The sequence below is a fragment of the Ursus maritimus genome, unplaced genomic scaffold (assembly GCF_017311325.1).
Source record: "Ursus maritimus isolate PB19 unplaced genomic scaffold, ASM1731132v1 scaffold_22, whole genome shotgun sequence".
NCBI lineage: Eukaryota > Metazoa > Chordata > Mammalia > Carnivora > Ursidae > Ursus > Ursus maritimus.
Window position 1 is genome coordinate 15083764 of NW_024424675.1, and position 17169 is coordinate 15100932.

Sequence of the window (17169 nt, forward strand, 5' to 3'; positions counted from 1 at the left end):
CGGAGGAGCCTGATGTAGGGCTTGATCCCAGAACGCCAGGATCACGCCCTGAGCCGAAGGCAGACGCTTAACGACTGCACCACCCAGGCGCCCCTGCTGCTCTTTTTCCTAATGAACATCTCCGTTCATATCACCTCATCTTGTGAAGAGAACATACTCCATTATGACTTTGGAAAGCAGCAAATACTCCACCACTCACGGTCAATGGTCTCTGTCCTCCTTTGGGTGTCTCACTGGGACTTATCTGTTACCTGTTTCCCCAACCCAGTGAGATGCTGGAGTCTGCTTGTAGGGTTAGACACTATGGGGCACATTGCTTTACAAATCTGCCTAAATGACTTTAAAAGCTATCATTTTAATTTAGGGATTAGGAAAACAAAAGCTGATCAATTTTTAAAATTTCATTTTACTGTAATCTATCTTACACGATTCTAATGATACTATATGACACATAGAATTCTTGTAATCTAGATATATACAACCTGTATTCCAATTAACATTACACATCTGAAATAAACTGCCCTTTATCAATAGAATAAATTGGTTAATTGTCAGCTAAGTACGTGAAGCAGTTTTCTTCACACAATTTGAAAGCAAGACTATAGAAATATTTTTCAATGGTATTGCTACTCAATAGTATTATTGAGAGTGAATGTCAGCAGCAGTTTTCGTGTTGGAAACCTGAGACAGCCTCTGTAATCACAGGGTCTCTATGGAGTCCAAAGCAATCCTACAATTGCTTTCAAGAAGACGCGTGCAAAATTTCACATAAATCTTTCTTCCTTTCTTTTATTTTTGTTTGCATTGCACCTTACCTTGGTTAAAATGTGACCTGATGTTTTTACTAAGTTCACCTGATTTTCTACAACGAAGGTAAGAAGCTTTAGGTTATGCAAACTTCTCAACATTAGTTTTATAATCTGTAAGATGGAGTGCCTTGGCTTGATTAACTTCTCATTTTAAAAAAAGACTTATTTATTTGAGAGACAGCACAAGTCAGGGGAAGGGCAGAGGGAGAGAATCTCCAGCAGACTCCCCACTGAGTACAGAGCCCAACACAGGCAGGATCCCAGGACCATGAGATCACGACCTGGGCCGAAACCAAGAGTCGGATGCTTAACCGACTGAGCCACTCAGGCACCCCAACTTCTCATTTTAAAAGCTGGAAACAAGGGTTAACCCAATTTACACACGTAATATCCTGTGCCCCCCCCACACACCCCATTTCATAGATAAGAAAGTGGAGTCACAGACAGAAGCGCGTTACCGGCAGAGCTGCTGGCACCCCAATCCACGTCTACATGTATAGTAGATGGTTCCATCTACTTTTCAGTACACCTACAGATGGAATAGGCCCTAAGAATACGAGGATAAAGAAACCATCTTTTCAGCAGCATTTTTTGAAACCTTTCTGATGTGGTCCCTAGTAAAAAAATACACTTCATGTTGGGATCCAGAACATACATTCACATTCACGAAACAAGTTTCACAACTTGCTCTGCACAAGATGCTGGTATTTTTCATTCTAGTCAGATCTATTTCATTTTATTAATGCTGTACATGAGCCATGAAACTGATCTGCTTGGGTGAGGAACCACCACTAATAGATCAGAAAGCACAGTGATAAACCCTCTTTTTAAAAGTAAAGCTCTTTTTGAAATGAAGACCCAGAGAATATGTGTAGCTAGCATATGCAAGATGCATATCCCATAGCACTTTGCCTCTATATGTGCTTAATAAGCCTGGGAGGGAGGCAGAGAGAGAGCAAAGAAGGAGGTATAAACAACTTTTACATTTCAAAGAATAAGACATTTTTTTTCTCTTTTACTTTTTTACATGTGGATAAAAATCTTCCAATTTCTCTCCAGTGAGAAATTTTGAAACTGATAACTAGAACAAAGGCTGCATAAAGAAAAGCCAATCTGGAATTGCATATACTGTGTTGGGAGTCGACATTTAAAATTCATTAACGGGGCAACACATAGAAGCCTTTCCATTTCTTATAAATGTTATTTCCAGTCACAGCAGGCATAGAAAACAGTTCATCTTCAGCTAGATCGTGAATTTTTATGTAATGAGATACTGTGAAAAACAAAAATAATACGAATACACAGACAAATATTTGCGGGGTGCCTGAGTATTCTGATAAATAATATCTGCTCCACACATGTTCTTCCTTCCTTTATGGTCTATAAAGTCCCCAGAATGTCTTCCAATCAATCTCTCTTCACGTTAGGTTGCCTACCCATCCTGAGTTTCCACGCTTCTCTCACTCCATGCTGATTATCTTGACACTTTTTAATCTTAGGCTCTCAGTCCTGCTGCTTTTATTCTAGCCAATACAATGATCTCCTCTTATTTATCTCCCAGCCCCACCCCATCTCCACCCCCAGGGCCATTAGCCTCCTTCTACAAGGTGGTTATATTCGAGAAGCTGGTCTCTCTTTTCATTCCCCTATTGAACTGCTGCTATTTGGTGAAGCCTGGAGCTGCCAGTGATGGTAAGCAGATGATGGCCACCAAGGGGATCCTGAGGATGGAAGAGGAATTGCTTCCAGCACCTTGGAAGCCAGACTGGCAAGAGAAAGAAGTACCTATTCCCTGGTGACAGTTTCTGAGCAGCTGTGTGAGCCTTCACCCGAACCCCACACTTCCACTGGAATTTTTAATGCATTCCAGTAATTTTTAATATTTTTTTATTTATCCAGTTTGAGCTGGAGTTTTCTTTTGCAACTGAAAGACTTTTAAACTGATAGTAATATCACCTTCTTTCCTGAATGTCAACCCACAAAGCCCCTTTCAGCCAAGCCCCTCCCCCAATCTCTCTTTACAACATAGTTTTCCACATTAAGTGAAATAAAAACTGACTTTCTGCAAACCTGATTGAAATTTTTAATAATAATAAATACAAAAATAATGATAACACCAGTAACAGTGGCTAATATTTAACCAGTGCTTATTAAATAGCAGTGATAAGTTAAGGCAGCAGTGCTCAAATTTTGCTACAAATCTCCTTTTCAAAAATCCACACTACACTTACGCCAGAATCTCTGGGGGTAGGAAACAGGTATCACCATTTTTTAAAGCTCTCAGGTGATTCCACAAGCAGTCAAATTTGAGAACTCCTCTGCTAAATATTTGCTAATGAATTTTCATTCAGTCCTTATGGCAATGATATGAAGTGCCCATTCGTTATTATTATTATAATTACTGTTATTGTTGTCATTAGTATGATCACCATGTAGCCCATGAGGACGCCTGAGTCTCAGGAATGTCACACAACAGAACGCGGGTTTTAAAATATTAAAGTCGACGGAAGTTCTTGAACACTAGCAAGGAACGGAAGGGGAAAAAAGCCACGAACATGGATAATTCACAGAGAAACCAATCTTTAGTGGAAAAAAAACAGTAAAAGCCAGAGCATTCTGAGTGCCCACATCTGTCCTTAAGAGAAGTATTTTAGGGTCTAATAGTGATTTATCAGCTGAGCACAGAACAGACCCTAGTTCTGTTCATTTGTCATCATTCAATAGACATGTATCCAACCACATTCATAAATGAAACACTGAACTGATAAGCAGGCTGAGTGCTACTGTAATGAAATTGAGAGAGGGAAGCCCCACAGCTAAGCTCCACCTCTGATGCCTGCAGACAAAGGAGGTCTGATAGAGTGTAGGCAGCAGTCTTTAACCAATATTGATCATGAAATTTCACGTTAAGCCAATACATTTGCATTCAAAGGCAAACTTTATAACTATGTTATCAATAAAGTTCTTGGAACTAACGGGCTTCCATGAAAGTTGGCTGGAACACTTTTGGGGAAAGAAGAAGATAGAATTTCCTTCCTACACCAAAAACTGAACAATTCTGAATCACCAACGAAGCATTAATAATGACAAGCTTGCTACAAAATTAAAAGATCAAACAACTGCAATTCTATTCTATTCTAAGAAGTGAAGGCAAATAATAGACGGTTTGCCCATAAAAACACTTAAGAGAAACCTTCGCGAAAGTAATTCGGGTTTTCCTATCTATTCATTTTTCATGTTTTCCTATAGATGAGCTTAACTCCTACAGCAGTAAAAGCAGTATTTGGGTGTTTGTTCCATGGCAGAATTTGCCAGCAACTATTGCGCTATTACGTATCTGAAGAATAATCATTCCAGGTGATTTTTTTTTCTTTCTGCCTCTCCACAGCAACAGATCATTTTTGATGTCAAAGAAAGTATTTTGACTTTTAAAGAATAAAACAAAAGTTGCAGGCAGATACTTAAATAGAAAATCACTAGTTTTATATCAATTATGGTAAGAGGCAGGAGTTCCTGAATGGCACCTGTACTTCCCTATTTGACAATATTATCTTTGCTAGAAAGGAAGTATTTAGAGTACTAAGATTTAAATACAATAAGGAGAAGTTTCCCACTTTCATGGCAAGTCAACACATTCTGTTACTAGACTCTACCAGATAATCTAAATTTAAAAAATATATGTATGTTCTTTATTCAACATTTTTAAACAATCTTCAAAAAATAAATACACTGCAAACACTGCTTTGAATATGTCTGCAGTAAGCTTTTCAAATGAAAATGAATTGACGGGCCACACAACAGATCCCAAAGTTCTGCAGGTGTTCACTAGTGACATTTGTAGAAGGACTTCACACCCTTTGGCTTCGTGAATGGAATGATGGCAGTTGCAAAACATTTGAACTACAGGGTCTTATTTATCATGTCTAAAGGTTAGTTCATGTATGCATAGAAGGCTCAAGGAAGTTTGCAAGTAACTTTAAGCACATTTTAACTATTGAGAATTACCTAGCCAACTCTGGCATCATGATCTATTTTTCAAACAAAACCAAAATTAAAGCACAGAGAGCAAGCCCCCATGTCCAAATGCTTACATATTTACTCCCTGTTACCTTCTTTTAAAGAAAGTGGGAATGTTTAGGGCATGGAGGCTTCTGGAAGGACTGGCCGTTTTATTGTGTTTTACAACATCCGCATCGGAGAAACTTTTAGTTGGGGCAATTAATTGATACCATGACACAGCTAAATAATCAAAGCAGCATCTGGTGCGTGCACAATGCTCTGTTTCCTACCTTGGGAGCTTTGGCATGCTTCCCACATCTCGCATCCTTGACAAGGCTGAGATCTAACAGCTCCGTCTCCTGGAAGGCAAAAACGTGAAATTGTTAAGCATCCACACAGATCTCTTTTCTTTGTTTTATATCATTGACATCACTTTTCAAAAAATAATGTTATCTAGAGACCTGCCTGAAGATTTCTCTGCAGTTAGGATATTTTTTCTCTCACATCGTTTACCAATCGAATTGGAATGGAAACAACTAGATAGCTAACTGCTAACTGTTCGGTTTATTATATGTTCTAAGACATTTTGAAAGTATAATGGGCGTGGTTAGGGACCCCAGTCTATATATACTACAAGCCATTCCTAAGTCATGATGATGGAGGCCTCCCTGTCCCGTAGTTGAAAAATAATCCTGAGTCAGTCTTAGCATGAGGATATGTGTGTGGCATGGGGTATTGGGGAAGAGGGGTGGAAGGAGAGGCTCCCATCAGCTTACCTGGCCAAGGGAAAAAGATAAATCTGCTTCACCCACCTGACCCTTCCCCAGCCTTTAGCACACCTATCTTATGCCCTAATCTTTTCATTTATTCATTATATATTACTGAACACCTATAAAATCAAGTTACTCTAGGATAAAAATACATACAATATGATAGCTCCTCTGGATGGACTTGCCATCAAAAAAGGGAGTAAAGAAATGTATATGGATAAGACAAAGGAAAGTGTATTCATGACAACTTTAAAGTTAACTGCTATGGGGGTCAACAGAGAAAAGAAAGTTGTTCCCCCAGGGTCCATGGAAGAATCCTTGAGCATGGAGAAGAGGAGTTGGAATGCATAACACTGGCAAAATCACGACAAGAAAGGACCAGAGTTTTGGGCAGAACCTTGAGGTATTCACAGCCTTTAGATGCTCAGAGATGGAGAACATTGCAGGAGGAAAGGGTAGGGAGGTGGAAGGGGATAGAGGGCATCCAGGAAGAAGGAATCATACAGGGAAGATGTAATGGCAGTGTGGGAGGGGATTCTCATGGGCAACATTCAATGTTCCATTGCTGGGGCACAGAACATATGAAGAAAAGTCATGGGAGATGATACCAGAAAGGGATACAGGCAAACAGATGGAAACCCCAAGAGTCCATCTTAGCACACTGAGCCATGAGGTCTGTGACACACACACGTCATCGAATTATGTAAGTACACACTACACCGCACTGTGTCATCATTCAGCTATTCAGACTCTCTGAACAGGAGTGGGTGTAATTTTTTATAGGTCTTAATGTCCCGCAAGTACTTGTAGCTAGGCTTCCCAAACAATTCCTTCAAACAGCTGCCACCAATTCCAAATGTTCAGTGCAAAAATGGTCTGATTCATTTTCTGCACCTAAGGGTGATCTGATGATTATAGTATAACAGTCATGGAGGAGGTGGAGTCTCTCCACTGGGACACAAAACCACACAGCAGGTCCAACAGAACACCTGGCTCCCACACACCTTCTATGTGAAGGCAGGAGAAGAAACAGTGCCTTCTTTTCTTTTGCTCACCTTGGCTGTCTAAGTTTACTTTTCCCCATTTTAGTGGATCCCTTAACCCATTCCTTGCCATGCATGACTCTGGAAATCCTCCCAAACTCTGAGGTGTGACAGGTAACCACCCAGCAAAGGTCTTGCGGGACAGAATAACTGGTGTTGTAGTTCCCCTAATGCCATACCATCCACAATACTGAAGGTCACCTCATGAGTGTTGGAAAAGAATGGAATCAATGCAGGGCTCAATGCTTCACTTAGGCAAATGCATAATAAAGTCCTCAGACCTGAGAAGATGGACCATCTTGTCTGGGTTTCTTATCTTCATAGCAAGACAATCAAAACTTGTGTTGGAAGGACAAAAACAGGAAGAGAACCAGGCTTGAAGAAGCTTCAACTGGAAGACCAGAACCAAGTGGACATTTGAGACAGAGGAGACCAAATGAAGGTAGAGGTAACTGGAAAAGAGATGAGAGCCATACTATGGAGGTAGAACTGCCTAAAGGGAAGAGAGGAATCATGAATAGCCCTAGGGTTTCCATATTCCAAACTGGGACTTGGAAGTTTGGGCAAAATGATGATACATTTTTGGAGATGTTGGTTTGAGGGATTTATCCAAGTGGAAATGCCAGTCACCAATTCCCTGGAGCATTATTTATCAAATGCTACAGCGTGTCAGGTACAGGCTTGGTACTGAGGAATGACACCAGCAATACAGAAAACAGACACCTGTTTTGAGCACCTCTTGCACTAAACTAATTATTATACTCTAAAGGAGACATTTCAAAGTACACTGCAGATGTGGGCTATGACATCTTTTCAGCTAATACACAAGGATGAGAAACAGTTTGCCAGCCTTACATTTTGTGGTTTGGCGGGGCGGGGGGGGGGGGTACGGCAGGAGGGATAGAGGAAGAGGAAACAGTAGGTGCAAATGCACAGAGGCAGGAAATGTGCGCAGTCACAAGTCACTCGAGATACACAACAGGGGTGCCAGGAGAATTATCATTATCCATAAAACACCAACATTTTTGTGTGGCACACTTTTTCATATATGTTACACTATGTTTTACAGATATGTTGGATAGAAACCACACACACATACATAATACATGAACCTAATTTTATAGCCACATTTTCTATTCAAGGAAGTTCCTCCCAGTTGAGCAAACAATAGACTTAAACTTTACTTATTTGTTTATACACACAAAGCCCAAATTGAGTTCACAAAGAACTAGATCTTAGCAGGAGTCATTATATAGACTTTTACATTACAGATAATGAACACTGTTTTCTACTCTCAGCTCAAGAGGAAACGTTCATTCCCCAAGTCACAGAGGGGTACTTAACGCCAGCTGCCCTGGGGATTCATTCCGATACCACAGCGACTAAAGAAACTTCTCTCGCCTGCATGTAAAATTGTGTGTGCAGGAAAACCACCGCAGGGCACTATCAACGTGGGTAATGTGGCGTGGGAAAGACCCCGGTGGAAAAGCTGTCCATGGACTCACTGGAGTAGAAAGCAATGATTAAAATAGTGTCTCCCACTCCTATTAACATGCAACAGCCTCCCCTCTGGGGTTAAACTACAGCCTATTCTGTCTCCTTCACTAAGAAGAAAATGTGGAACTCAATGCACAGGACCAAAAAAATGTTGCTTGTATCATTAAAACTTTTTCTAGGTTAATTTTCTCAAGTTAATAGTTTGAACAACTCACTCTCATTATTAGAAAGCAGTGAAATGTCCCCTTTCTCGGTTCATTTAAGAGAGAGTGATTTCCAGCTTTATGGAATTCACTATTCCTTTACTCATTTCCTTAAGAGAGGGAGGTCACCTGATGTTTAAGTAGAAAGCCTGGGTTGGAGGAAGGGCCCTAAAATTTACTGGTCATGTATTCAACCAATCATAGTCCCATACCAAGCATCAACTGTATCATCTATAAAATGAGCAGGATAACCCTTTCTATATCCTTTCTAAACCTTAGCCTGTATTAGAGTCACCTGGAAAGCCTGTTAAAACACAGACTGGCTGGGGGCCATCCATCAGTTTCTGGTTCAGGGGACTAGGATAGGCCTGAGAATCTGCATCTCTCATAAGCTCTCAGGTGATGTGGATGCTGCTGGTACACAGACCACACTTTGACAAGCACTGATATACACTCATTCATGTGGTTGTTATCATAAGGTTTTTTAGGTGAATATGATTGATAAAATTATACGTTACTTATATGTTGCAATACTTCGTAGGAAGAATCTACAACTGTCATTTCTTTACACAGGAAAGTGTCAAATAAAAATATTTTACCTACTGACTGCAAAAGTGTGCCTACTGGTGAATAATCTAGGCTTCAGTTCAGTTTAATTGAAGAAAAACTACTGAATGACAGATGGCATCAACACCTATCCTAATAAGTGTTCTTAGCATTAAATTTCACCCTATAAAAGCAAATGTCTCTGTTCACAAATTTAAGCAATCCCTGACATCAGTTTATGTTTGCTGAAAATGTTATACTATATACCCTTTATTTTACACTTAATAACATCAGAGACATCTTTAGAAAAGCAAAAGAAGGAAACTGGTTCTTTCTCACCTCTAAACCCATCCAACAATGGAAGGGGGATTAGAGTGCCCAAAGGCCTGGGGGCTACCTTGACCAGTAAAAGAAGAATGAACTAAGGGACCCCCTTTATTTCCAAGGCACACAATGGCCCCCTGCAAAGCTTGGAGACCACACCTCTAGGACCCCTCCCCCATTTATCCACTGAAGTGTTGACAGATGTGCTTTCTCCCTTTGTCAGTATGGATGAAAGTGAATTAACAGTAATCAAGGATTTATTTTTGATATTTTGAATGAGTGATGAGAAAAGCTAAGGGAAGACCAAATTATCTCTGATGTTTACTATTCAGCAGAAAGATTTCAATCCATCAGCCACAAACCCACTGTGAGGTAGATGAGCCATGAAATGCACTGCAAACTCAAGAAAGAATACAATTAAAAAACCAACTCTTTTCCAGAATACCAATTTCTGTGCATTGTCACCAAATTCCATTAGTCACCCAATATAATAACGTACTTCAAGTTCACACAATATATAATCAGCACAGCAATTACAGTCACAAACATTTCACAGGGAAGATATTAACAGCTGGGTGTGGGGGGGTGATTATGGACACCTCCACATGTGGGATATTCATTAAGTTGTTCAACCTCGATTTACCAAAAGTAGAAGACATTAATACGTTTTATTGACTGCCAAAGCTCCCTAAAATGCCCAATGTTAAAAATATTTTAGAATCCTTTAATGAAGTGTTTTAATTTAAAGAGAAGCAGATGAAGTAGATTCAGCTCTTTGTTCCTTTACTTTATTCCACTTCTGAGGGCGTGAAAACTGCGTAGTGTACCTCTCAAAAAAAAAAAAAAAAAAATCCCTGCAGTCTCTCTCACTCTCTTGTTTCCTTTGTTCCCTAGCCTTCAATTTTGTCTTCTTCCCCAAAGTCTGTAATAGAGCCTCGGTGTAGGCAACACCAATGGAGATGAGGTACACAGGTCATCAATACCAACCACAGCAGAGAAAAGAGAAAGGTGATACATCTGGATTTCTTTATTTAAACCACTAAGATGGTGAAAATTTCATAAATCTAGGGGGCAGAAAACTTGTCTCTGGGAATTATCATTTGTAATCTATGCATTATCAAACCAATTACTACAGAAGTCTGTGCCTTGTATCCTTGTCTGTCTAACAGAGAAGTAGATGCCAGCAACACCTTCCTCACTGGGCTGCTGTTAAATCAAGGGAGATATTAAACTAAGATCTCCACTTAGCAAGCAGGGACTAGTGCATACATATCAAGTCTTATGCTTGCAACATTTCCCATTCCAAGTGAAAGGCAAAGGATCCTAGTAGAAAAGCCAAAAATGGGTAGGTAACACATGCAGAAGAAGAATACGGAATGCAAATGAACAAAAGGAACAGCACCTGAAAATCTAAAACTCTAGAGACATTTCATAAAACTTTGAAACCAAAATAAGAAAGACCACTTCTAGAGAAAACTGATTTTCACCTTTATGTGTCACAGTTAAATGCAAAATTAGATTAACACCCAAAATGGAGAAAAGGCAATGAGATGGCTCAAGTGTGATGGGTAGTATCGTAATTATCGACATAGTTTGAGCCAACAAGATAAAAGCTGAAAAATTATAGCAATTCAGTTAAAGTTTCCTGCCATGAAAGGAGGCAAAGTCAAGTAATATAATTCATAATAACAATAGCAATAGTAATCATGGCTATTCACAACAAAGAACCAACAAGATGGCAAGAATTGTAAGAGATAATCTTTGCATATATCACCTCATCTTTTATAACACCTGCAACACCACCGTGACATGAGTCTAATGGCCTCCACTGTGCAAACGAGAGAGCTAATGGAGAAGCTGAGCGAAAACTGTTGGTCATTTGTACAATGGCATCACAAATCTCAGCATCTGGCCTACCTGTTGTAAGCAGAATTGCTACATGGCCATCATGACCGCTGTGCCCAGACCCATGCTTTTGTCTGATCCCCACCCTTTGAGTGCAGTCAGCACCCGAGACTTGCTTCTAACAACAGAATGCGGCACAGATGATGGGCTATCACTGCCATGGTGATGTTACTTTATCTGGCAAATATGAAGGGATTTTGCTGGTGTCATTAAAGTCTTCAATCAGGTGACCTAAACTTAACCCAAAGAGAGGTATCCGGGGTGAGCCTCTCAAAAAAGGAGCTAGAAGTGAGAAACCTGAGGCAGCAAAGATGCTCACCTGCGTGCTGTGGTGTGTGTTGCCTGTGAAAAGGGAAGACCTCTAAGAGGTGAGGGCCTCCGTGTCACTATGACAAAGAACAGAATTGTGGCAACAACCTGAATGAGCTTGGAAGAGGCACTTCAGCTCCAGATGAGAACACAGCCCAGCAGGCACCTTAATGCAGCCTGTAAGACCCGAAGCAGGTGAAATCCTGACCCACAGAAACTGGGAGATAATAAATGTTTGTTGTTTCCAGTCTCTAATTTTGCAATAATCTGCTTTACAGCAATAGATAATAAATACATTGCCCCCACTGTTTCCACATTCTAACGCACCTTATAAAGAAGGATGTAAGTGAATTTACATATCTTGGCACTCTACCCAGCATACACACGACTACAATACTGTCATCTTTTTTAAATATGTCCGACAGGAAACAATTACTCTAATGGAAGTGCAGACTTATGGAGCTGGGACAGACTGCACGTTAGAAAACCGAGTCCCAGAGAAAACATATCAATTACCCAATATCACTGAGACTGAGTAAAGAATGGAAAAAGAATCTGCATGCCCCCAGACCTATTTATTCCAATACAGAATTATTTTTTAGTATTGACAAAATAGCAGGAACATTAACTGAGTGGTATAAATTTTAAAAAGAACACATTTTTGTCCATGTACAAGAAAAATATTATGATAAATAGAATGTAACACTGATTTTCACAAGCTGTGTCCCCACAAGGTAGCGTGAAATATATTGGCAAATACCTAGTTAATTTTTTCTGTAGATAACTAGAAAGGTAGGTCAGCCCCTGGTTATGCAAGTGCCGAATTTCTTTCTTCTTACTTTCTTCTTTAGCTCCCTAGAAACTTTTATATATTCATGTAATAACAGAAAGTTGTTGAAGTTCAAAACTAATGCAGGTAAACAAAATTATACCCATAGCACCAAAGCTGTATTTGGACATAAAATTAATAAAACAATTCTAACAGCATTTATATTTATAACTTGATGCATTTATAACCTAATAACAAGGCAGGTGGAGGGAGGGAGGTCAGGGTGGGAGTGGGGTACAGAAAATGCCACACGTGATTCCAAGGTTCTTGAGCATTCATATCTTCGAGCAATTTTCTAAAATGATGAATGAAACTGGTAAAATTTAAAACAATAGTTACTGGCTTTATTTTAACCTTATTTGTTTGACACTATAAAAAAAACATAAAAAAGTCTCCATAATCACCATGGAAAATCTGTGTGTGTTCTAAAGATGAATAAAAGCAGCAATATATTGGGTGTTAATAAACAATATATTTTATTTTCTTAGTTCTTATTTATTAACAGGCATAGAGGGATTCACCACATTTTTATGGACAAATATGACATTGCATTTGTTAAAGACTCAGAATATTTTTTTAATTATGACTACAATGATAAAGATTGCATTGTCACATTGTCTATTATGCCTGTGCTCAGCAAAAGTTCTCATTTCAGGCTAATCAGATTAACAAGAAAGAGCATCCATCATTCGGCAAATAATTTCATAAATGCTTAAACCTATCTTTGTGGATATTTTGTGGGAGCATAAAATCTGATCTCCATAAAAAGTCACTTGGAAAGAAATACGGAAATGATATAGATTAACCAGGCACACAAGCTGTTTCCACTTGAAAAGTCCAGATGATGTAAATGTAGCCAGATTTTCCCTTTAAATTGTCTAAAATTTATCTCAGGTCTACACCTATTTCACTATGGTTGAAGAGCCACGCCAGCTACGCTTTGTTATCTGGTAGTGTAAGCCACTTTTAGTCCCTTAACCTTAACTAAATGTAGTATTTAAGCATACCACCTATCTGCTTCTATGAGTTAAATTCTTTCATTTCCCTAGACCAATGGTTCCTAAAGCGTGGTCTCAGGACTAATACCATCAGCATCAACATCACCTTGGAAAATGTGAAAAACACAAATTCTCAGGTCTCATCGTAAACTGGCTGAATCAGAATCTTTGAGTTGGGGCCCAGAATCTGTACTTTAATTAAGCTTTGGGGTGATGCAGATGCAGTGTGGAATTTGAGAACCTCTGTCCTAGGTATTAAATGGAGACAACAACTGCCCATAGAGAAGGCAAATTAACCAGAGCTAGAGCTTGTTGTAGGGCATCTGCAGGACAATGGACAAGCTGCCCAGATCCATTTAAGAAATTTTTGCATCACAGTCATATAAGCAACTATAGAACTGGTAATAAAACTGAGGAAAGTCTTCTTCAGACTACTGTGTTCATCAGTGCCATCAATTTCACTATAAACTGAAGCAGTGATTTCCACATTTGGCCCTAGAAACTAGATGAAGTCAAGGGGAGGTTCTAAAGATGCTTGGCCTATTTCCAGATATTCTGACTCAACCTATGCATGACACATCTGGGCTGATAACTAATGTATTTTCTTTTCTCTTTAATCATATTATCATGGCATGCCCGGTGACTTCCAAATTTTCTGAAGTATGTAAAAATGGTATCCATCCTTGCCTTTCCTGGTAGTCATTTTGTAAAATCCACCCAGATAGTCTCACTTTTCTTCTTCAGCTATTATTCAACCATATATCACAAATTTTTCTGCCTAAAGGTTTGAATTTTATTGTGCTATGTCTCTCCCCATGTTCTCGCAATGACAGGACTTTTTTTTTTTTTTTAAAGATTTTATAGAATTTTTACTGCTTCATCAAGGACATTCTAAGGCTAAAAAAACAAACCTGTGATTCATGGAAATGAAACTGCACACTCTTGAAAAACTAATGGATCAAAAAAGAAATCAAAGGGAAATTAGAAAATATCTTGAGACAGATGAAGATGAAAACACAATATACCAGAACTTATGAGATGCAGCAAGAGCAGCAACCACAGATTTTGACGACCTTTTAATCTCACACGACATCCTGAATACGCAAGGAGTTAATCTGCCTTCCAAAATGAGATATTTTAAGTTGACAAGTATGCAATAATATGTCACTTTTTTCTTTTCAAAGAAGACTTCCTTCTTCAGATCACTTTTGGTTTTCTGGTAAGACAAAGAAATCCAACTGAGCTTTTCTGCATGCTAATTAGTAGGGATAAGGACTGGATATGTTTAATGGGGAGTGTTTCCCCCAGAAAAAGACCATTCACTGCATTGATCAACCAATCATCCCCAATGTACTGCCTATGCACTGTAAATTCATCAGAAGTAAACTCCTTTTCATTCAAATGTTGATCAACCTCAACACTAATGCAAGTACATAAATAAGGCTAGCTGTTCCTATCAAGAACTATAAATGATTGAAAAAGTTCACTAAGCTCAGGTTCATTTTCCAGTTATTCAGAAAATTTTCATAAAGCTCCTGTAGGAATTCCACTGTTGCCCACCTGGATCCTTGCTGGTCCCCTTTATTGGCTAGATATCCATTCCCCCATGTTTGCAGGCTTCCCTCCTAACAATGGACAGCTATGGCCTTTGACTACCTTTGGCCTCATGGAGCTACTTACCAAGATGCAGAGAGAGCAGGAGGTGTCTGAGAGGTTATTTCCCCACAGAGAGCTCAGAGCTCATGCCCACCAGGTGCAGGAACATAAATGCCCATCAACCTTGCCTTGGGGCAGAGCAAACCCCCAGGCTGAAGAAGGGACTTCACCTCAAAGTGCACTGTTGGTTGTCTTCTCCCTCTAGACTGTCCTGTTTCCCTCATTCTCTGACAGTTGTGTCTTAGGAGCTTCTCCTTAATAAAGCTCTTGCAAACAACCACTTGTCTTTGGGTCTGTTTGGAGAATCTGATCTAACACAGCTACCATTTGCAAATAATCAACTTAGAAAATCATGTTAAACTCAAAAATATTCTGAATCACATACAAACTATTTTTAAAAATCACATTTTTATCTTAATCCTTTTCTTTGGCTTTTGATAGATTTTTGTAGATTTCTGGAATTCTTAAATTTTCTATGAAAATAGTCATAATCATTATGATAAATGCACTAAATGAGCATTCTTCCAGAAATCTGTCAGTCACTGTACATTGTATTTTATCCTGAATTATTCTTAATCAGGTTTTAAAATACTTTGACCATTTCCTGGGAACTAGACATGAGTATATATCATCTAACCTAATATGCAAATAATTTTCTCAAAAGCTTTGTCACATCACATCATAATCAAGAGGCAGTGCCTGATTCTAAAGAAGAAATATTTCTTCCTGAAAAAAAAAAGGAAGAAAAACTATAAAAAGCATCAGCTTACCTAATTCCCAAACCAAAGTTCATTTTTGTCATATTCAGAGCTAAAAAGAAATATGTTCTTATCCACTATATTTTAGGTCACTTTCTTTTTGGTTAAGATTTATTCCAGTTTCAACCACTTACTACTCCAGCTTTTTTTTTTCCCCTAAATCTATCCTTAAGGGAACATACAAACTTTACTCCAAAGATGAATAAAAAGGATTCATTTCATAAGTTCATCAAAACTTTACTTAAAAATGAATAAAGATGACTTTTTACAAGGATTTTTATATAAATAACATCACCGTTCTAGGCATTTTCACAAACAGCATTAATTTAGTATTACCATCTCTCTGTGAATGGAGAGGGAGTAAGTGAAATCCGATCGCAGTCGGATCCAGAGTGGGATAAGGCAGATTTGAAAGACAACACATGGCCTGGGGCACCTGGGTGGCACAGTCCATTAGGTGTCCGACTCTTGGTTTCTGTTCAGGTCATGATCTCAGGGTTGTGAGATCAAGCCCTGCCTTGGGCTCCAAGTTCAGCGAGGAGTCTGCTAAAGTTTCTCTCCCTCTCTCTCCTTCTGCCCCTCTCTGTATTCACTTGCTCACTCGCTCTCTCTCTAAAAGAAGTAAATAAATACAAAGAAAGAAAGAAAGAAAGAAAGAAAGAAAGAAAGAAAGAAAGAAAGAAAGAAAGACAACACATGGGAAGACTGTAAAACTGAAGAGTTACAGTTTTTGAGAGGAGAGACCTGTAGGAAGAAGGGAAAGAAAAGACCTGGTAATCATTAAGAGCTCAAACTAATATGTACTGCAAGGCTAAAGTTCAAAAACAAGTGACAACAGAAGGCTTACCCACCAGGAATCTTGGGATAACTCAGAGTTGGCACAGATTTAGAAGAAAGAGATGAAATTGGGACTTAAAATTGTATGTACAGAGATAAGACTTCAGTAGCTAATGCGGAAAGGAGGGAATTTTTAGGACCCTCCTATACATTTATTAAAAAGTGAAATGTTTTAAAGAAGAGTACAAGATTTTAAGTTACCAGTAAGATCTGGGCGGATTTGGGAGATGGGCAGTGGGCTATTTGTCAAGTGGAAGTTTGAGTAAATGATCTTGTTGGAATTCTTGAACTTGGAGCCAAAAAGGGAACAATGGAGAAATACAGGTATATGCTTCAAATCTGCACTACATAACAATGAGAAAGAAAATATCCTGTAAAAACCCTTTTATAAGGCCTTCTGTTTACTCTAATTTCAGCTTCAGAACAGTAGGCAGAAACAGAACAAAGAAAGAGAACTAATAAAAGACATTTATCTCCTTCCAACACATCTTTGTCTTGACTTTCACAAGAAATTCCCTGAGGAAATCAACCATTTACTACCTTCATTAAAAAGGTTGCAAAGTGGCAACACAGAGCAGTTTATTTCTATCAGTTGGTGAGAAGTATAGCATCTTTCAAAAATTCAGTGACTAGAAATTGGAAATGAGAATAAGTGAAGACATTGTTAAGGAAGGAGAATGTTAGTG

At 38.9% G+C, this 17169-nt stretch overlaps 1 protein-coding gene across 4 annotated transcripts in view; it reads right to left on the minus strand.

Annotated features, from left to right (window-relative positions):
* PLCB1 (phospholipase C beta 1) overlaps positions 1 to 17169 on the minus strand; it is a 660507-nt gene that overhangs the window by 435304 nt on the left and 208034 nt on the right. For all 4 annotated transcript variants that reach the window (XM_040637987.1, XM_040637985.1, XM_040637986.1 and 1 more), the window contains exon 3: positions 5099 to 5167. In XM_040637987.1, the coding sequence (XP_040493921.1) occupies positions 5099 to 5167 (69 nt within the window). The remainder of the gene's footprint in view (positions 1 to 5098; positions 5168 to 17169) is intronic.